Source organism: Puma concolor, unplaced genomic scaffold (genome assembly GCF_028749965.1).
Source record: "Puma concolor isolate L17-30 unplaced genomic scaffold, mPumCon1.1.hap2 unalloc_scaffold_30, whole genome shotgun sequence".
Taxonomy (NCBI): domain Eukaryota; kingdom Metazoa; phylum Chordata; class Mammalia; order Carnivora; family Felidae; genus Puma; species Puma concolor.
This window is the reverse complement of record NW_028240237.1, coordinates 394269-417638: the sequence shown is the minus strand read 5'-3', so window position 1 is coordinate 417638 and position 23370 is coordinate 394269. Positions and strand designations below refer to the sequence as shown.

The 23370-nt window shown below is 39.8% G+C and overlaps 1 protein-coding gene and 1 long non-coding RNA gene across 2 annotated transcripts in view; one reads left to right on the top strand and one right to left on the bottom strand.

Moving 5' to 3' along the window:
* The window catches only part of LOC147571315 (leucine-rich repeat-containing protein 37A2-like), a 50624-nt gene that overhangs the window by 8649 nt on the left and 18605 nt on the right, over positions 1 to 23370 (bottom strand). Inside the window, 4 exon segments of the mRNA XM_086696441.1 lie at positions 8750 to 8819; positions 9383 to 9454; positions 19554 to 19634; positions 20395 to 20466. Coding sequence (XP_086552567.1) covers positions 8750 to 8819; positions 9383 to 9454; positions 19554 to 19634; positions 20395 to 20466 — 295 coding nt within the window.
* On the top strand, positions 14452 to 15116 carry LOC147571317 (uncharacterized). Its single transcript, XR_015247507.1, has 2 exons — positions 14452 to 14787; positions 15075 to 15116. It is a non-coding gene; the product is annotated as an uncharacterized LOC147571317 (long non-coding RNA).

The window sequence follows — 23370 nt, the reverse complement described above, 5'->3', positions numbered from 1 at the left end:
ATAATATAACAGAAAGTGAATTTAGAATAATAGTCATAAAATTAATCGCTGGGCTTGCAAACAGTATGGAGGACAGCAGAGAATCTCTTGCTACAGAGATCAAGGGACTAAGGAACAGTCACGAGGAGCTGAAAAGCGCTTTAAACGAAATGCAAAACAAAATGGAAACGACGACAGCTCGGATTGAAGAGGCAGAGGAGAGAATAGGTGAACTAGAGGATAAAGTTATGGAAAAAGAGGAAGCTGAGAGAAAGAGAGATAAAAAAATCCAGGAGTATGAGGGGAAAATTAGAGAACTGAGCGATACACTAAAAAGAAATAATATACGCATAATTGGTATCCCAGAGGAGGAAGAGAGAGGGAAAGGTGCTGAAGGGGTACTTGAAGAAATTATAACTGAGAACTTCCATGAACTGGGGAAGGAAAAAGGCATTGAAATCCAAGAGGCACAGAGAACTCCCTTCAGACGTAACTTGAATCGATCTTCTGCACGACATATCATAGTGAAACTGGCAAAATACAAGGATAAAGAGAAAATTCTGAAAGCAGCAAGGGATAAACGTGCCCTCACATATAAAGGGAGACCTATAAGACTCGTGACTGATCTCTCTTTTGAAACTTGGCAGGCCAGAAAGAATTGGCACGAGATCTTCAGTGTGCTAAACAGAAAAAGTATGCAGCCGAGAATCCTTTATCCAGCAAGTCTGTCATTTAGAATAGAAGGAGAGATAAAGGTCTTCCCAAACAAACAAAAACTGAAGGAATTTGTCACCACTAAACCAGCCCTACAAGAGATCCTAAGGGGGACCCTGTGAGACAAAGTACCAGAGACATCGCTACAAGCATAAAACATACAGACATCACAATGACTCTAAACCCGTATCTTTCTATAATAACACTGAATGTAAATGGATTAAATGCGCCAACCAAAAGACATAGGGTATCAGAATGGATAAAAAAACAAGACCCATCTATTTGCTGTCTACAAGAGACTCATTTTAGACCTGAGGACACCTTTAAATTGAGAGTGAGGGGATGGAGAACTATTTATCATGCTACTGGAAGCCAAAAGAAAGCTGGAGTAGCCATACTTGTATCAGACAAACTAGACTTTAAATTAAAGGCTGTAACAAGAGATGAAGAAGGGCATTATATAATAATTACAGGGTCTATCCATCAGGAAGAGCTAACAATTATAAATGTCTATGCGCCGAATACCGGAGCCCCCAAATATATAAAACAATTACTCATAAACATAAGCAACCTTATTGATAAGAATGTGGTAATTGCAGGGAACTTTAACACTCCACTTACAGAAATGGATAGATCATCTAGACACACGGTCAATAAAGAAACAAGGGCCCTGAATGAGACATTGGATCAGATGGACTTGACAGATATATTTAGAACTCTGCATCCCAAAGCAACAGAATATACTTTCTTCTCGAGTGCACATGCAACATTCTCCAAGATAGATCATATACTGGGTCACAAAACAGCCCTTCATAAGTTTACAAGAATTGAAATTATACCATGCATACTTTCAGACCACAATGCTATGAAGCTTGAAATCAACCACAGGAAAAAGTCTGGAAAACCTCCAAAAGCATGGAGGTTAAAGAACACCCTACTAAAGAATGTGTGGGTCAGCCAGGCAATTAGAGAAGAAAGTAAAAAATATATGGAAACAAGCGAAAATGAAAATACAACAATCCAAACGCTTTGGGACGCAGCGAAGGCAGTCCTGAGAGGAAAATACATTGCAATCCAGGCCTATCTCAAGAAACAAGAAAAATCCCAAATACATAATCTAACAGCACACCTAAAGGAAATAGAAGCAGAACAGCGAAGGCAGCCTAAACCCAGCAGAAGAAGAGAAATAATAAAGATCAGAGCAGAAATAAACAATAGAGAGTCTAAAAAAACTGTAGAGCAGATCAACGAAACCAAGAGTTGGTTTTTTGAAAAAATAAACAAAATTGACAAACCTCTAGCCAGGCTTCTCAAAAAGAAAAGGGAGATGACCCAAATAGATAAAATCATGAATGAAAATGGAATTATTACAACCAATCCCTCAGAGATACAAACAATTATCAGGGAATACTATGAAAAATTATATGCCAACAAATTGGGCAACCTGGAAGAAATGGACAAATTCCTAAACACCCACACTCTTCCAAAACTCAATCAGGAGGAAATAGAAAGCTTGAGCAGACCCATAACCAGCAAAGAAATTGAATCGGTTATCAAAAATCTCCCAACAAATAAGAGTCCAGGACCAGACGGCTTCCCAGGGGAGTTCTACCAGACGTTTAAAGCAGAGATAATACCTATCCTTCTCAAGCTATTCCAAAAAATAGAAGGGGAAGGAAAACTTCCAGACTCATTCTATGAAGCCAGTATTACTTTGATTCCTAAACCAGACAGAGACCCAGTAAAAAAAGAGAACTACAGGCCAATATCCCTGATGAATATGGATGCAAAAATTCTCAATAAGATACTGGCAAATCGAATTCAACGGCATATAAAAAGAATTATTCACCATGACCAAGTGGGATTCATTCCTGGGGTGCAGGGCTGGTTCAACACTCGCAAATCAATCAACGTGATACATCACATTAACAAAAAAAAAAAAAAGAGAAGAACCATATGATCCTGTCAATCGATGCAGAAAAGGCCTTTGACAAAATCCAGCACCCTTTTTTAATAAAAACCCTTGAGACAGTCGGGATGGAAGGAACATACTTAAAGATCATAAAAGCCATTTATGAAAAGCCCACAGCTAACATCATCCTCAACGGGGAAAAACTAGAGCTTTTTCCCTGAGATCAGGAACACGACAGGGATGCCCACTCTCACCGCTGTTGTTTAACATAGTGCTGGAAGTTCTAGCATCAGCAATCAGACAACAAAAGGAAATCAAAGGCATCAAAATTGGCAAAGATGAAGTCAAGCTTTCGCTTTTTGCAGATGACATGATATTATACATGGAAAATCCGATAGACTCCACCAAAGTCTGCTAGAACTGATACATGAATTCAGCAAAGTTGCAGGATACAAAATCAATGTACAGAAATCAGTTGCATTCTTATACACTAACAATGAAGCAACAGAGAGACAAATAAAGAAACTGATCCCATTCACAATTGCAGCAAGAAGCATAAAATACCTAGGAATAAATCTAACCAAAGATGTAAAAGATCTGCATGCTGAAAACTATAGGAAACTTATGAAGGTAATTGAAGATTTAAAGAAATGGAAAGACATTCCCTGCTCATGGATTGGAAGAATAAATATTGTCAAAATGTCCATACTACCCAAAGCTATCTACACATTCAATGCAATCCCAATCAAAATTGCACCAGCATTCTTCTCGAAACTAGAACAAGCAATCCTAAAATTCATATGGAACCACAAAAGGCCCCGAATAGCCAAAGTAATTTTGAAGAAGAAGACCAAAGCAGGAGGCACCACAATCCCAGACTTTAGCCTCTACTACAAAGCTGTCATCATCAAGACAGCATGGTATTGGCACAAAAACAGACACATAGACCAATGGAATAGAATAGAAACCCCAGAACTAGACCCACAAACGTATGGCCAACTCATCTTTGACAAAGCAGGAAAGAACATCCAATGGAAAAAAGACAGTCTCTTTAACAAATGGTGCTGGGAGAACTGGACAGCAACATGCAGAAGAATGAAACTAGACCACTTTCTCACACCATTCACAAAAATAAACTTAAAATGGATAAAGGACCTGAATGGGAGACAGGAAACCATCAAAACCTTAGAGGAGAAAGCAGGAAAAGACCTCTCTGACCTCAGCCGTAGCAATCTCTTACTCGACACATCCCCAAAGGCAAGGGAATTAAAAGCAAAAGTGAATTACTGGGACCTTATGAAGATAAAAAGCTTCTGCACAGCAAAGGAAACAACCAACAAAACTAAAAGGCAACCAACGGAATGGGAAAAGATATTTGCAAATGACATATCGGACAAAGGGCTAGTATCCAAAATCTATAAAGAGCTCACCAAACTCCACACCCGAAAAGCAAATAACCCAGTGAAGAAATGGGCAGAAAACATGAATAGACACTTCTCTAAAGAAGACATCCGGATGGCCAACAGGCACATGAAAAGATGTTCAACGTCGCTCCTTATCAGGGAAATACAAATCAAAACCACACTCAGATATCACCTCACGCCAGTCAGAGTGGCCAAAATGAACAAATCGGGAGACTGTAGATGCTGGAGAGGATGTGGAGAAACGGGAACCCTCTTGCACTGTTGGTGGGAATGCAAATTGGTGCAGCCGCTCTGGAAAGCAGTGTGGAGGTTCCTCAGAAAATTAAAAATAGACCTACCCTATGACCCAGCAATAGCACTGCTAGGAATTTATCCAAGGGATACAGGAGTACTGATGCATAGGGGCACTTGTACCCCAATGTTTATAGCAGCACTCTCAACAATAGCCAAATGATGGAAAGAGCCTAAATGTCCATCAACTGATGAATGGATAAAGAAATTGTGGTTTATATACACAATGGAATACTACGTGGCAATGAGAAAAAATGAAATATGGCCTTTTGTAGCAACGTGGATGGAACTGGAGAGTGTGATGCTAAGTGAAATAAGCCATACAGAGAAAGACAGATACCATATGATTTCACTCTTATGTGGATCCTGAGAAACTTAACAGAAACCCATGGGGGAGGGGAAGGAAAAAAAAAAAAAAAGAGGTTAGAGTGGGAGAGAGCCAAAGCATAAGAGACTGTTAAAAACTGAGAACAAACTGAGGGTTGATGGGGGGTGGGAGGGAGGGGAGGGTGGGTGATGGGTATTGAGGAGGGCACCTTTTGGGATGAGCACTGGGTGTTGTATGGAAACCAATTTGACAATAAATTTCATATATTAAAAAAAAAAATAAATAAAAAAATAAAATATAAAACAAGGTAAAAAATAAACAAAAAATAAACAAAAAACCAAATGAATGAATAAACAACAACAAAAAAGAGAAAACACTTGTAAATATGGAGAACAAACTAGGGATATGGACAAAATGAGTGAAAAGGGTTAAGAGGTACAAACTTGCAGTTATAAAATAAATAAGTCACCAGATGAAAAGTACAGCATAGGGAATATCGTCAATAATACTGTAATATACTTATTGTGGTGAGCATTTCATAATGTATATAAAAGATCACTGTGTTGTACACCTGAAACTAATTTAATATTACATGATCTATATATACTTCAATAAAAGAGATAATTGAGGGGCACCCAGGTGGCTCAGTCAGTTAAGCATCTGACTTCAGCTCAGGTCATGATCTCATAGTCTGTGATTTCAGGCCCCACATCAGGCTCTGTGTCTACAGCTCAGAGCCTGGAGCCTGCTTCAGATTCTGTGTCTCCCTCTCTCTCTGCCCCTCCCCCACTTGCACTCTGTCTCTCTCAAAAATAAAAAATAAAAAAAGATAATTGACTATTTAAACAAAAAAAATAATATGGTGTGCTAAAAGTAAAACGTATGAAAACAATAGCACAAAGGTCAGGAGGGGAACAATGGAAGTACACTATTTATTGTAAGGTTCTTATACTATTCATGAAATCATATCATATCATTTGAAGATAGACTGTGATAAGTTAAACATGAACACTACAAACCATTAAACAGCTACTAAAATAACAAAACCTGAGTTGTAACTATTTATCCCCCCACCAAAAAATAATAAAACGTACTAAATCAACCCAAGAGCAGGAAGAAAAAGAAAAAGAAAAGAAACAAAGAACAGATGGGATACATAGAAAGAGTAGACAGTAGCTTTAAATGTAATCCTATAAATAATTACATTAACTATAAATGGTGCAATCACCTAATTAAAAGATAGAGTTGTCATACTGGATAAAAAAGCAAAAGCCAACTATATGCTGTCTATAAGATTCATCTTCAATACAAAGATATAAGTAGGTTAAAAATATGGAAGAAATTATGCTTTGCTAACACTAATCAAACGAAACCTTGAGTGGCTATATTTACTATAGGACAAAGTCAATTTCAAAGCGAAGATATTACCAGGGATAAATGAGGTTATTCCATTGTGATAGAAATGTCAACTAATAGAAAAGACATAACTTAAAAATTTATGTATCTGATAATAGAACTTCCAAATATATTAAGGAGAATAGGAAAGAGAGACACAAAAGTACACAATTATAGTTGGAGATTTCAATATCCCTCTCTCAATAATTGACAGAAAAAATATATAGAAAATGAGTAATGATACATCAGACTTGAAAAATACTACCAACCTACTTGACCTAGTTGACATTTATAGAATACTCCACACCAAATCAGCAGACTACATATTTTTTTTCAAGTGGGCACATAATATTTATCAAAATAGACCATATTCTCATCTATTACCAGAATTCATTGGCTATAAAACAAGCCTCAATAAATTTAAAAGGATTTCAGTCATCCAACATATTGTTCTGTGACCACAATGGAATTAAATAACAAATTAACAGATCTGTAAAATCTCCAAATATTTAGAAACTAACCAACACACTCCTAAGGAACCCTATTGGTCAAATAAGTCAAAATGGATATTAAAAACGATTTTGTACCGACTGAAACTGAAAACACATGTCAACATGTGGGATGTTGCTCATATAGTATTCATCTTCCCCAGTGTCCACTTTTTTTTTTTAAGTTTTTTTTTTTTTTTTTAACGTTTATTTATTATTTTTGGGACAGAGAGAGACAGAGCATGAACGGGGGAGGGGCAGAGAGAGAGGGAGACACAGAATCGGAAACAGGCTCCAGGCTCCGAGCCATCAGCGCAGAGCCCGACGCGGGGCTCAAACTCACGGACCGCGAGATCGTGACCTGGCTGAAGTCGGACGCTTAACCGACTGCGCCACCCAGGCGCCCCCCCCCCCCCCAGTGTCCACTTTGAAGAAACTAGAAAAAGAAAAGGAAATTCATCACTGAGTAAGGAGAGAAAATGGAATGATGAAGATCAAAGCAGAAATTTTTAAAAAGGAAAACAAAAATAGAGAAGTCAGTGTAATGAAAAGGCACTTTTTAGAGAAGATAAGTAAAACTGATAAACTTCTGGCCAGATTTATCAAGAAAAGACAAGAGAAGACACAAATTATCAATATCAAAAATGAGAGGAATGACATCACTACAATTCTACAGATACTAAAAGGATAATAAGGGAACATTATAAAATACTTTATGTCAATAACTTCAAGATGAAATAGATTCCCTGAAAGACATGAACTACTCCAAAAAATAAGTATGTAATTTAAGTAGCACTATTACAAAAATAAAATCTGTAGTTTAACACTTTCTCACAAAGAAAGCTTCAAGCCCACATGGCTTCACTGGTGAATTCTAGCAAACATTTAAGGAAAACATAATGCCAATTCTGCACAAACTGTACTAGAGAATTGAAGAGAGGGGACTACTTCCCAACTCAATTTTAAGGCCAACATTCACCTTATGAAAAATAGATCAAGACATTAGAAGAAAGGATAGATAGAAGATCTCATATACTGCAGGCTGGAATGCAAAATGGTACATCCACTTTAGAAAACAGGTAAGCAGTTTCTTAAACAGTTAAATATACACTTAGCATATGATGTAGCAATCCTGCCATTAGGTATTTTACCCCCTCCCCCCCTCCCCCAATGAAAACATATGCTCATACGAAGACCTGCATGTAAGTGTTTTAAGCAACTTTATTCATAAAGGCCAAAAAGCTAGAAACAACTCAAATGCCCATTAACTGATGAACGCATAAACAAACTGGTATATCCTCACAACTGCAATACTACTCGGCAATAAAAAGGAAATGAACTACTGACATGTGCAAACACATGGATGAGTCTCTGGGGTGCCTGGGTGGCTCAGTCAGATAAGTGACCGACTTTGGCTCAGGCCATGATCTCATGTTCCGCAGGTTCATGCCCTGTATTGGGCTCTGCGCTGACAGAGCCTGGAGCCTGCTTCGGGTTCTGTGTGTGTCTGTCTGTCTGTCTCTCTCTCTCTCTCTCTCTCTCCCCCTCTCCTGCTTATGCTCTCTGTTTCTCAAAAATAAATAAACGTTAAAAAAGTTAAAAAAACACATGGATGAATCTCAAAAGGATTATGCTGAAAGGAACCAATCACAGAAGACTGCATACTGTATGATTTCATTTATTTATTTTTTTTAATGTTCATTTATTTTTGAGAGAGAGAGAGAGATGGAGGGCAAATGGGGAAGGGGTAGAGAGACAGGGAGACACAGAATCCGAAGCAGGCTCCAGGCTCTGAGCTGTCAGGACAGAGTCCGATGCAGGGCTTGAACTCACGAACCGCGAGATCATGACCTGAGCTGAAGTCGGACGCTTAACTGCCCGAGCCACCCAGGTGCCCCTTGTATGATTTCATTTATAAGACACTGTGGAGAAGGCAAAACTATAGGGACAAAAATTAGGTTGGTGGTTGCCAGGGCTGGTGGTGACAAAAGGGGATTGGCTGCAAAGGCACATAGGGGCCTTTTGGGGTGACAGAAATGGTCTACGTCTCAAATGTGGTGGTGCTTACATAACTACACGTTTGTCAAAACTCATCAAACTGTACGCTTAAAAAGAGTAAATTTTATACCTCAATAAATCTGACTTAAGAAAACAATAAAACAAATCTAAATCAACAACTAAGTGAAAATACACATAAGAAAAATCAACTTACAGTGTTTCCAAATTCAAGGGTCATCATGAGGATGCTCTCAACTGTTGTAAGTGACACCTGTGTTGATCCCATGTCTCTGAAGGAGAAAGCCCAAACATGCGTGATTTGAACCCAAGGATAAAAATTCTGTACCTAAAAAGATACTTAACAACATGTGGTTACTTCAATTCTGGCTTCTTTGTCAAGTCAGCTCAAGAGTTTTCTTGCTATGGACAATAATTTCAGAAAACTCCCAATGAAGACATTTTATGTGCATCATCAAATTAATCACCTTGGTGCTCAACAGTACAATCCTTTTTACTCTTATCCTCATTTTCATTCTCAATTGCATCCACCTCTCTTGATTAGTCTTTTTTTCTTTTAATATACACCTTACTCCACTTTCCACTTTGAGATAAATGGTATTTCTACCTACATCTGCAAGTCCCATGTCTCTTATGTGTTCTTCACTACTACGCCTTCCTCTGCAGGCTATCTTGCCCATATACGTTTTTTCTTTGCTAATAATGCTTATTTCAATAACCCAGTTAAAACTTAAATTAGGACTTTTTAACCAAAACGCAAAATACTTAATCTTTTGATGACAACAAAAAAGATCAGAAATCATCTCATGAGCCATGAGATTGTTGCAATACTTACAAATATTTTAATGCTGGCAACTTAAAAAGATAGGAATCTTCAACAGCTGACAGAGGGTTACGGCTGATAATTCTGAAAAATGCAATGGAATTAAAATGATCTGCATTTCCAGTAATGACTACCATGAAAGTTTATGTTCATTTTGGGGGTATGGAACTGGAAGGTTAAAACTAATCATTTTCTGCCTTTGCCTATAAATCACCCTTAGAATCTGTAAAGCACTCTTCCTTTGGGAACTACCCAGCTCTCTGGACGATAAAGTGGAGAACAGAAAGAGAAAAAAAAATTTTTTTTTTTTTTTTTTTTTTTTTTACGTGGACAGCAAAGCAAAGATATGCCAAAGAACTTTTTGGGCTGAAAACCCTAGAAGTGACTATGCTGGTAGGAAGCCCAGGCTCTGTAGGAAATACTGTTTCTAGTGTCCTCTATAATTCTAGGTGCTTTTCCTTTATCTCTAGAAATGTAAAAAATTCCACAGTTTAAAACACCCGGTTAAAGACAAAAATAGGACCAATTCCTCAGTTTGGGGGCTAAAGACAAAGGGATTAATCTAAGAGGAAATGGTGAAAGCTATACCCCCACCATGTGTATTCATTCTCCTATGACAGCCTTTGTTAGGTGGCATATGATCCCATTTCCTTATCCATCTCCTGGACTGCCAGCTCCCTGAGGGCAGGGACCATACTCTATTGTCATTTTTGTCCCTGTGCCTGACAGAGTGCTTGTTATTTACTAGTTACTTAGTGAAGGCTTGTTGAATAAATAACATTTTGTCACTGCTTGACACAAGTTTTTATTCCAAAATGCTGAGTAGATTTTCTTCTCAGTTCTTTACAGCAAAAATAAAGTGAAGGAAACAGGAAGAAAGAAAAGAAAATCTGCCTTTAGGTTGACTCTGCTCAAGAATCATCACTGTACTTTTGCAAAATTATAAGGATAATCATCACAACCGATACTATTGAGCTATAGGGCATCTGTGATCAGCATTTCACATTTAAACCTCACAATAACCTTATGTGATAGACACATCATTACCCCATTTTACAAGTGAGGAAACTGAAGTACAGAGAGGTTGTATAATTTGTCCCAGTTTGTCAAGCCAGTCAAGAAGCAGAGATGGAATCTGAACTCAGTTCTGACTCCAAAGCCTGTATTTAAATTGTATGAAAAAAAGGGGGTTTAAAATAGCCGTTACCTTAAACTTAACTTTGAGAGCATTAAATATAGAAACACTTTGCTGAACTTCATCTCTCCATCTGGGAGAGCTTCTCTAAGAATTACATTTTCTACTTTTATTCCTTTCCTCTAATCATCTCCCATGATTAAGTATTTAATTAGCCTGTGATCATTGAGACTTTAGAGATTTCATTTCTTATTTTTTTATTCTATTTTTTGAGAGAGAGAGTACAAGAGTATGAGTGCAGGAGAGGCAGAGGAAGAGAGAGAGAGAGAATCCCAAGCAGGCTCCATGCCCAGTGCAGAGCCTGACATGGGGCTTGATCCCATGACCGCAAGATCATGACCTGAGCCGAAATCAAGAGTCAGGCAGTTAACTGAGCCACCCAGGTGCCCTGAGACTTTAGAGATTTTAAAGCCCTGTTACAGGTGAATCAGTGAAAATGAGAAAGGAAGGACGTCTGAAAATTCATCCTTCCGTAAAAGCAACAACAACAACAACAACAACAACAACTAGCAAAAATGGTCAAAATCAACTTTCTCAGAACTTTGGAAATTTTAACCAATGGGCTTGCAGCAACCCGGAGAGCATGTATTAAAGAAAAAATTACTAATTTCTATAAGAACAGTGAGCTCTGTTGTTTTAACTTGTCCTCAACCTCTGCTCTCCATCCTGATGATAGCCTTAAAAATTGCCCGCATCCCAGGGGAACAAAATGGAGCTGAAGTTCCTTAAAGCCTCATTCCCAAAGAACAAACTGTCATTGTTTTACCTGTCTAGTGGGGTCCCTAAAAAACTTCACTTGAAAGCCTTGCCCTTGACCTCACTGAGAACTGCACAGTGCTAAAATAGCCTCTTCCCAAGGGGCATTTTTTCGAAAACAATTATAGATAAATGTTTTAATCTGGCAGCTATGTGAGGCAATTGATCACAAGACAAAAAATAGCCTAAACAAAAAGCCTAAAAGGGAAAAGCTGAGAAATGAGATGTCCATAGGGACTTTGAAATGCTCCAACATCTTCCTGGGTAACTAGAAGACCACAAGACATATTCCTGGGAATGTAGAAAAAAAACCTTAGCACTAATAAATGAGTTCAGCAAGGTTACAGGACACAAGATCGATATGTAAAAATTAGCTTTATTTCTATACATCAGCAATGACTATTCCAAAGATGAAATTAAGAAAACAATTCCATGTATAACAGTACTCAAAAGAATAAAATACTTAGGAAAACATTTAACCAAAGAAGTGCAAGAATCACACTAAAAACCACAAAACGTTGTTGAAAGAAATTAAAGAAGATTGAAATAAATGTAAAGATATGCCATGTTCACGGATCAGAGGAAAATATTGTTAAAATGGCACTATACCCCAGATTGAACTGTGGTTTCAGTATAATCCCTATCAAAACCCCAACTGACTTCTTTCCAAATATTGGCAAGCTAATTCTAAAATCTGTATGTCAATTCAAGGGACCGAGAATAGCCCAAAATGATCTTTAAAAAAAAAAAAAGTTTATCTATTCATTTTGAGAGACAGCGAGCATACACACCCGTGCAGAAGAGCAAACATGAGCGAGTGTGAGTGGGGAAAAGTGTGAGCAGGGGAGGGGCAGAGGGAGAAAGAGAGGGAGCATCCCAAGCAGGCTCCATGCTGTCAGTGCAGATGGCAACACGGGGTTCCATCTCACAAACCGTGAGGTCATGACCTGAGCTGAAATCAAGAGCCGGCCACTTAACCAACTGAGCTACCCAGGGGCTCCAAAACGATTTTGACAAAGAACAACCAAATGGGGAGACTCACACGCCCTGGTTTCAAAACCTACTTCAAAACTACAGTAATCACGGTGTGGTACTGGCATAAGAACAGACATGTAAGCTGATGGAACAGAACTGACAGTCCAGGAATAAATCCTCACATTTATGGCCCACTGATTTTCAACAAGGGTGCCAACACCATTCAATGTGGGAAGACTAGTGTTTTCAAATGATGCTGGGACAACCGTATATCCCCATACAAAATAATGGAGTTGGATTCCTACACTTCACACCATATATAAATATTAACTCAAAATGAGTCAAAGACCTAAATGGAAGAGCTCAAGCTATAAAACTCTCAGGAGAGAAATCTTTATGACCTTGGATTTAGGCAACAGTTTCTTAGACATGACACAAAAAGCACAACAAACCAAAGGAAAAATAGGTAAGCTGGACTTTATTTAAAAATAAAAAAACAACCCAAAACTATCATATGTCTGATACAAGTCTAGTATCCAGAATATCCAGAATATATAAAGAACTCTTAAAACTCAGGAAAAAGACAAATAATCTAATGTTTAAATGGGTAAAGGATTTGAAGAGACATTTCGCCAAAGAAAATACATGAATGGCCAATAAGCACATGAAAAGATGCTCAATGTCTTAGGTCATTAGGGAAATAGAAATCAAAGCTACAATGAGATACTACTCTACACTCACTAAGATGGCTATGATCGAACAGAGAGACAATGATAAGTGGTAGCAAGATTTGGGGAAACCAGAATCTTCATACATTGGTGGGAATGTAAGATGGTGCAGTCACTGTGGAAAACAGTTTGGCAGTTCCTCAAAAGGGTTAAATATAGAGTTACTACATGACCCAGCAATTCCACTCTTAGGTACGTACCCAAGAGAATTAAAAACATATGACCACACAAAAACTTGCACATGAATACTCATAGCAGCATTATTCATAAGAGCCAAAAAGTCAAAATAATCCAAATGTCCAATAACTCATGAATGGATGAACAAAATGTGATTGGAGCACCTGGGTGGCTCAGTCGGTTAAGCATCTGACTTTGGCTCAGGTCGTCATCTCACAGTTCATGAGTTCGAGCTCTACATCAGGCTCTGTGGTTTTGGATCCTCTGTCCCCCTCTCCCTCTGCCCCTTCCCCGCTTGTGTGGGCGCTCTCTTTCAAAAATAAATAAACATTAAAAAAAAGAATGAAGTACTGAAACATGCTACAACCGGATAAATCTTGAAGCCAACAAGCTATGTGAAAGAAACTAGACACACATTTCGATGAAATGTCCAGAATAGGCAAATCCATAGGGGCAGAAGGTAAATTAGTTGTTGCCAGGGGCCTGGGGGGAGGGGAGAATGGGGAGTAAAGGCTGATGGGTATGGTATTTCTTTTGAGGGGGGTGATGACAATGTTCTGGAATTAGCAGTGATTACTGTCTATCAAAGTATACCATTGCACTATATACTTTATAACGTTGCATATTCTATTATGCATATTCTATATCTCAATTTGAAAAAAAAAAAAAAAAAAGAACCACGTTGTGATAAATAGAGAACCAGTTGCCAGAAGATAAACATGTTAGTAGGTGGAGAAAAGGGGAGCGAAGATTCAAACTCTTCCACAACGGAGGTCAGAGGGAGTTAGCGGTGCGGCTGGGAGCCATGCGTTTTTGTTCCTGCCTTGGAAACTCCCCTATTCTTCCTATTCCAGCCCATTCTTCTACGTTTTTTCAGGCCCATTAACATGTCGGGTTTGTGTAACACTAGTTAATATCCAGTCAGACAATGTTATGAAGAGAAAGAACGTGAGTGTCATATGTCTGGTTAAACACAGTTCCTCAACCTTGAGGCTCTGAATGTCCTTTGGCTTTGAAACAATAACAATGGCATTCATACCTACAAGCTTACTGGTGGGCTCTGTGCAAGTAAGCTCTTCCACGTGTGTGTCTTCCCCTGCCCACTGCTCCCCCCCCCCCCCCACCCCGCGCCCACCCCCGGCTCCCTATTAAGAAAGACTATGAAGAGTTATGCAGCCAAAACAATTTAGTAGTTCGTTATCCTTCCCCCCAACTATCTCAGTGCTCTACCCCCACTGTCCCCCCCTCTTTCCTGGTAGCTCACCCATGGCCTTATACCCATTGGCTCAGTGCTTCCTCTTACCCAGGCAGCCCTCCTGCTGAGATGAATGCCCCGTGTTTATCTGTAGTGAAAACAAAATACAGGCCACTCCAAATTATCCTATTTCCTCCTGTCTTTAGTGCCGCCTTTTCTTCATGGAGCTATTGTGCCTGAGCCAAGGGGAGAATGAGAACTGACCCGACAGGTTACCTCTGCTGGACCGACAGCAATTGTTTTTCCACAGACTGCGATACGAACGAACGGTGGACATTGCACTAGAGATCATCTCCATTTCCGTTCAATTCCCTCATCTTACAGATAAAAGGTGTGCTGACTCAGTCTATTGGCTTTTGGATATTCGTGGGCTTATCTTTATGGGAGTCAAACATAACAACAGTTATCCTCAAAGACTGTCTCATAATCAAAGTTGAAGAAATACTGTTCTAGATATTCTTTTGTTTTTTAAAAAACTGTATCTTATTTGAAGAGGAAAACTCAAGTATTTTTGCAAAAGCTTTCTGTTGCAGAGCAACGGGACAGACTAAAGGTAGCTCACAAAATAAGGGAACATTTCTTACGTGTTATTTTTTTTTTCTCCAAATTCTTCTACAGAGGTCCAGACAGATGGGCTACGTTTCCTTTCTATTAACTGAGGAGACAGAGAAGACTTGAGGACTGAAGCTTGTCACCACTGTCCTGAATGTACTGAAATCCTAACAGCTTTAGCTGAAAAAATGTCCAAAGCAGGCAGTGAAAATAAATTTCAAATAGGACAAACTCCAAACTCTCTACGCTGGAATCCCAAGGCATGGAGGGAAAACTGGCTCGTTGGAGGAAAGCAGTTGAAGAGATAAGTGGAGTGATCTAGACCCTATTCCAGTCTGTTTGAAGTACCTGGGGATAGAATAACCCCTTTCCTTTATTCATCTACATAGGTCCATGAGCCATGAGAACGTGACTCCCCATGGGAAGCTCCTCAATGCAAGACATCTAAGGGCATCACGTAAATCCTTTCTCAGGGGTTGGGCGGGGGGAGGGGCGAAGCCTAAAGAATCTGAAATGGTGAGCCTATGTTTTAATTAAAGTTCTGAGAATAGCCTTGAAGAGGAGTTTCTGGCAGTGAGGACCAGCCCAAGAAGCAAGGGCCCTGGAATCAGGCAGACCTAGGTCTGAATTCTGGCTGTCACTTCCTGGTGAAGGGACTTAAGTAACGAACGTCTCCGAGTCCTTTTAGCAGCATTTACCTCATAAGGCAACTTGAGGATTAAAGGAAAGAGCATGTGCAAAGCACCTAGCATAAGGCTGGGCACAGAGTGGGTGCCTAGCAGTGACGATGTGATAGTTGCACCAGGCGGTGAGCAGGAAGCCTGGGGATGCCCATAGGTGGCATGGCCAGGAACTCCAGAAGCATAGGGAAAAGGAGCTCCCTGCTCGAAAGGTCCTATTCCAGTGAGAAGCTGACTCCAAGGGACGACGCCCAAAAGGCCAGTTGTCATTCAGGTCCTACCTAGTGCCAGGGAATGCGGAATTGTATTACTCGCGAAGCTTCTGAAGTGGTTCTGTCACTTATTGACAGTGTGAACCTAGGCAAGTCACCCGATGTCTCTGAGTTTCAACTTCCTCATCCCCAAAATGAGGATAATACTACCTGTGTCACAAGAGTTGCTGGAAAGACGAAAATGAAGTGCCGTGTGAGGGGCCACGTCCGGAGCACTTCCCACGTGCCAGGCTCTATTCTAAGAGTTTAAGACACATTGTCTTACTTGCAGCACAAGCGAAAGGTCTTAGCATAGTGCCGGAGCGCAGTAAATACCTAATAGAGGTCGGTATTAAAGAAATGATATGGGGCGGAGGAGCAACTACCATGCTTCCCAGAGAAAGAAGATGCCTTGGTATATACGTGGGAAGACTCAGATGCAGCTGGGAGAAGAAAAGTAATAGTTGGGTATGACTATGGCAAAGCTTTTGAACTACCAATAAAAGTTACCCTAAATCACCCCAAAAGGACAGCCCTGAGTTGTTATCTTCATCCTTAACGTTTATGCCTTTCTGAATCTGAGAAGAAGCTGCCAGGATTTCCAGTACATACCAAAAAGCGATGACAATATCCTGAAGTGTGTCAACTTTTGTGGGCACACAGCTGTCTAAAAGGAAGCAGATGCCGGTTGACTGGGGGAGCGTTAGGGCGTGTCTGTGACTGGGGCTCGAGTTTGCCTTCAGAGGGTGGCCACACCTACCTCAATGATATTCTCAACAATAATTCAACAGGGGTAAGGCTTAGATTTTCCTTATTCTCCCTTAGAGCTTATGTTCTTGGCACAATACGGATGCGCCACAGACGAGCCAGCATGTGAATGTGCTCTATCCCGATAAGGTACAGCCTTTCTACATCGTAGAGTCCTTCAGCTTCTAAAATCATGGAGCTCGTACTGTTAGAACCAATGAAGTGAATTTTTTAAAATAAGCCACCAGTCTGGACCTGTGTAGGTGAATGAAGGAGAAGCACTTTAAAGTCAGGAAAAAAAAAAAAAACTATACTTAACATTTAGGATTATCAACCACTGTTGGTTTTCCATAATATATTTCATTCCTGATTTCATCTGAAAGAAACAGGATTATTACTACCATTCAAAAAGTGGTACCTTATTAATAAACTCTTGGCATGGCTTTGAGGTGGATTTCAGATTCAAAATAGACTTTACCACACCGCTAACGTGTTCACTCAGTGTTTATCAATAACTTAAGAGGCTTCATTCAAAAAACTTACTGAGATATAATTACCTGAAACCCAGGGGTGAATCAAGGCCTTGTAGGGTCTGAACCTCATCTACTTTGGGAAATCCTGCCTCATCAAAACATGCAAAATTATGCGTACAGGAATTGCGAGGGTCCCTCCCAAGACTTTGGAAGGGGCCTATGTAAGTGAGGAGACCTGAAGTTTAAGCTTCAGTCAGTTCAAGATAAATCCACCTCAGCTGGGGCCCAAAAGGTTTACAAACTTATTTAATGCTGGAGAAAATACTGTTTCAACTTATAAACACCCCAGTAATAAGTCACATAGGTAATAACGTGACTGAATTCACGGGATGGCATCTCCCCTGCGCACGCTCTCTTTCTCTCAGAATAAATAAATAAACGTTAAAAAGAAAAAAGAAAAGAAAAGTTTGGCCCCAAACAAGGAGCCCAACCTCCAATACACACTTACTGTACTGTGATAATGTTTTGGAAGTTAACTGTGAATTCGTTTTAGTAGTACAGCTCTATTCAAACCACATTGAAAGGGCGGGCCTACACCGGCCGACTCCATCTTGTTCTGTGTCCTTCACCTTGACCACACCTCCTCCCCTTGAGTAACCCCCCCCCAACTGCCTAACAGGACTCTTCCCCAGGACCCTTCCCCAGCCAATCAGCTGAGGCCGCAGCCATTACCTCACCAACTGCCACTAGGCACCAGTAAAACCTTTGTCCTTTTGAAACTGGCTCTCTCTCCCGGGTATCTCACAGCTTCGACAGTGCAGGTAGGGGATTGAGCTCGAGCTAGCTCCAATAAAGGCTCTTTTGCTTTTACACCGGACTCGGCTCCCTGGCGGTATTTGGGGATCACGAATTCTGGGCATAACACACATGGCATGAGTATTAATTTATTCTCAATACCAGCTAGCTCTGGTTCTTTAATTACCTTTCTCTGTCATGTAAGATTGATGAGGGAGCATGGGGCAAGTTGAGGGCAAAATACAAATTAGCACATGCCCCCGCCCCAGGTGGGATATGTGTCATTCTGGCTGCTGGAGGACAAAGGAAAGGAAAGAAAACAAATGGTTAACTGATAGAGATCTCAGTGGGGCAAGACAGGGGTTTCCATCAGTTTACAAATATCTTAGTAAATTACAAGAAAAAGGCCATCTTTTTCTCCTTTTTCCAGTATGAAAGATTCTTGGGGACAGTCCCTGTATATTCTTTGTACCCCCGGTACTTAGTACATTGTCGACATAGAGTGCGCGTGGCACGGATTGTTTTTCAATGAATTCATTCATTGTTATCAACGGATTCCACCCTATTTTGTCCTGTATTGCCTACATAACTATGAAATTCAGATTCTTAGAAGAGACTCTTGGTGTTATAAGATGCTTAGTAGAGGTGGTGACTTTTAAGACATTATATTGACACCACTAAAACCTCTTGGTGGAGAAACTCAATGAGCCCGTTCTCTGGCATGCTGGCAAAACAAAAAACTGACCCTCAGTATTCTTTCCCCAAGTTAGGCATCAGCAAATTAATGAGAGAGGAGGCCCCTGCTCTTGGGCACCCGCAGGAACTTACTCCAGCTCCAGACACACCGTAAACACTTTCATCTAACGGAAGATAAGCTGTGAAATCGGATTTCTGAACCACAAGACAGTGAGCCAGTCTTTTCCAGCGTCTGCTTTAGTGGAGGGTCTTCAACCTTGAGTCTCAACATCCCCCTCAGGCCACTGAACATGCCCAGTATGATTTGCTTTTTGACAGAGAAATCACAGAATGTCCCGGCTGAAAGGGAGTCACACACTTCTTAACTGAAGAGTGGTCAGGAAAGAAAGCACATGGAGAGCAGTGCCCTGTGGCAGGTGTTCAGGAGTTCTTGCTGCTTTCCTGATGGCTGAGGAAGCACCCACACCTTTTGCTGCCTGGAGAACTCTGTGCTAAACTTAGTTCTTCGCAGTTCTCTTTTGCACAGGAAACTTGCACGTGAGCCAGAATCAAAGTTAAATTCAGAAGTGGATTTCAAGGACCACGCACACCTTGGGGAAGCATCACTGTCACGAATTCCCATGATAATACTGACTTGGGTGTTACTTGCTTGGGGCCTTCACTGCCCACACAAAGCTGGGTACGAGGGAGGGCAGAGAGTGCCATTTAGGAGTTAAGACAAGTCTCTTGGCCTCTTTGTACCTTAGTTTCCTCATTTGAAAAAAAAAATGGATTTTAAGACCTACTTTCCAGAATTCATACTGGGTTTATTAACACACACCTAACCAATCACTGTATGATATTTTTACATGTAGTTTTTTTTGGTTTTTTTTTTTACATGTATTCATTTTCTGTTTCACTTACAGCTTGTGTAAAAACTGCATTCCATGCCAGGCCTGAAATGTTCCAAAGTTCAGTTTGGTGAGTAAATTGCAACCAAGATTTCTACACACACCAAAAAAAAAAAAAAAAAAAAAAAAAAAAACCAAAACAAAACAAAACAACAACAAAAAAAAACAAGACACAAACGAAGAAGAAAAACAAGATATTTTCAGAATATTTATCCTTTGGCAGTGATTCTAATTTATAGATAACGAAACATAACCACAATACAATCTCCATACACTAAAGAAATCTCACTATGAAAGATGCTTGCCTTTTAAAAAAAATATTTGCATGAAAGATTTATACTTTCATGTTTATACATGTGGTGCATTAGATACAAATCAGTAAATGCTCAATAAATACTTGTGTTAAGTAAGTATTTTTTTCTAGAGAAGTAAGTTTATTTCTCTAGAAAAATGTTTCACAACTTTAGCACTGTTGAGATTTATGGTTGGATAATCTTTGTTATGGGGGGGGGGTGCTGCCCTGTGAACTGTAGGGTGTGACAGCAGCCCTGGCCTCCACCCACTAGATGCCAGCAGCACATCTACAGTCTGACAATCAAAAATGTCTCTAGACACTACCAAGTGTCACCTGGACGCAAAAGCACCCTGGCAGAGAACTGCTGCTCTAGAACGATTCACTCTGATCTCTATAATAACTCTCACACCAAACTTTGCCACAGACAAAAAAGATTTGCTACATAATTTTAGTAGCTTTCAACTAATAAAGTTTCATTCATTCAAAATGAATAACAAAGAGGTTTACAATTAAGTTTAATAAAAATTCCAAATACAATGAAATTATATTTGTAACTTACATAAACTGCAAAAAAGGTAGGGATTCAAATATACGTCTTTCAATAGATTGTATTTTATTGCAGGATAAATCTCTAGGAAAAGGAAAAGGAAAATATTGCCTCAATTAGCTCTAAGCTATCTAATTAGTAGGATGATAGTATTGAATAAGTAGCTTTTGGCTAAACTCTGAGTATTAGGAATTGTTATTTGAACCTTCCAGAGCCCCTAACCCTGCCCTCACCTTTCTTAAGAGTCTCACCTTTGTGATCTTCATACATAAAACATACAACTATAGATCTTGATAGATCTTGGAAGTAATCTTTCCTGAGAGCAGAAGAACTGATTAAATGACTTTTTGTGGCCTCATCAATTTCTAAATTATGAGCTCAAAGTTGTGATCTCCACATATAATTTCTAATATTAAAAGGGATATTCTCACATTAGCACACCTTCCTGGTTTCGTTGTATTTCTCGACACCAAGTCAATACCAGAAGAGATAAAAGATACCTTTTCATTTAACTTGAAAAGAAGTTACTCCTCTAATCAATACCTAACTTTGAACGAACTCAGAATTATATTATCATATTAATAGAAATTTATTTTTGGTTGTACATTGCCTAAACGCTCTATGAATTTATCAACTGCTTCAGTTGCAAGTGGGGCCAACAAAAAAAACAACATGGTACTGGATTTTTATTTGGAAACACCCATTCTTGATTATAGTTGACCCTCTTATTTCCATTGACTTCAGCTGAGTCCCTCACTTTCCACCTACATGGGTACCACCATCTTCTGATTGGCATTGTCATCTCTGGTCTCTCCCATTCTAATCTATACTGCACACAGTCACCAGATTAATTCTCCAGGAGTGGTTCTCAAATATCAGAGTCACTTGGGAACTTACTCAAGATGCAAATTCTCAGCTCTACTCTGGACTGAGTGAATCAGGAACTGTGGAGGTGGAACCTGTGTTCTGACAAGGCCTCCAAGTGACCCTGGTGCAGTCTAAAGTTTGTCCTAGAGCACTGCTGTGATAACACGGTAGCTTGGCATATTATCCAAGGCCTTCAAAATCCTAAATCTGGCTCTAGTTTCCTACTCTACAGATACCAAAGAAATTTCTCCTGCATTTTGCCTTTCACTCACTCTATTTTGCAAGCATATTCTTCCCAAGATGTCTATCCGATGACACGTCATAGCCATTCAAGGTTCTGTTCAAACAGCATTTCTCTAGTAACTTCCCTGATCCAACTTGAAGTCTTCCCCCCTCTTCTATGTTCCAAAAACAACTTATACTTCTCATTGCCCAAATCCATTTCTTCCCCTCCCCCTCTCCTCCTCCTCCTTCTTCTCCTTCTTTGAATTTTTTAAAGTAGACTCCACGCCCAACCTGGGGCTTGAACTCACGACCCTGAGATCAAGAGTCGCATGCTCTACTGTCTCAGCCGGTCAGGTGCCCCAATTTCTTCTCAATATAGTTATTCTGGCATTCCATTTCCTCTGGGCATAAACTCCATGAAAGTATGGACTAGTCTTGCTCATCTGCGTTGTCTACTGTGTTTAAAACTGATGCATGGACAAAGAACAAACTCAAATATTTATAAAATAAATTAACAGCTGGGTAGTGAGTAGAAGGAGCAAAATGACTGAAAAGAAATGTGGTTTTATGACTTTGTGGCTCCCGCTTCTGCACTCTGTCAGTGCTTCATCATCCATTTAGTGCTTATGCGTTATGGTTTAAGCTTCTGTTTATTTTCCCTGTGAAATCATGAGTTCCTACAAGGGTGGGAAGCCTGTCTTAACCATCTGCGTGCCTATGGTACTGGGCATAGGGCCCGTCACATTCTTTTTTAGGTTTTGATTCACATTTTTTTTGAATGAAGGAATGAATGAGAACACTTCACCTAACATGAAAGAATTGGCTTACAAAGTACCTCATAGTAGAAATAATGAAAGGCCCAATCCATTGCGCAGTTTGTCTCTTTTGTTTTCCTCCAAACTGTGTTTGTAACGTTTGGAGCCCAGATGGCAGAGGTAGCCAAGAAGACCAATACAAAGTGGTTGTCCCCTAAGACTTGGAACGTTTGATAATTTGAAGGACTATTTTTAGTGTCATATGAGATTCTTTTTACTCACTACCCTTAAGCCTTCCACATTTGCAAGAAGAATCTATTTTCTAAAGCACATCATTAATAAGGATTAATGAGGGGCGCCCGGATGGCTTAGTCGATTGAGCATCTGACTTCGTTTGGTTCAGGTCATGATCTCACTGCTCATGAATTCGAGCCCCGCATCGGGTTCTGGGCCAACAGCTCAGAGACTGAAGCCCGCTTCGGATTCTGTGTCTCCCTCTCTCTCTGTGCCTACCCTGCTCATACTCTGTCTCTCTCTCTCTCTCTCAAAAATAAATAAACATTAAAAATTTTTTAAAAAAAGGATTAATGAAATACACAGCTTTGGATGGCATGGGCAAAGAATAAACACTGAACCTCCATAGCAAAGAACATTAGTATCTCTGTATGTCTAATGTACAGAGATCTATGCAAACATTTCTTCCTTGACAATGAGGCTGGAGAGATGTTTATTCTGTAATTAGCGAAGTTAGAGGCATTTCTGATGTTCGTTTAGTGTAAACATTTCTAACTATACCACTTAACCATCATTATATTTTTAAAGAGTTCATTTTTTTTAAGTAATATCTATACCTAACATGGGGCTCTAACCTACAACCTCGAGATCAAGAGTTGCAGACTCTAATGACTGAGACAGCCACGTGCCGTTTAGCCATCATTTTTTTAATGTTTATTTATTTTTGAGAGAGACAGAGACAGAGCATGAGTGGGGGAGGGGCAGAGAGAGAGGGAGACAGAATCTGAAACCGGCTCCGGGCTCTGAGCTATCAGCACAGAGCCCGACACGGGACTCGAACCCACAAACTGTGAGATCACGACCTGAGTCAAAGTCAGACGCCCAACCAACTGAGCCACCCAGGAGC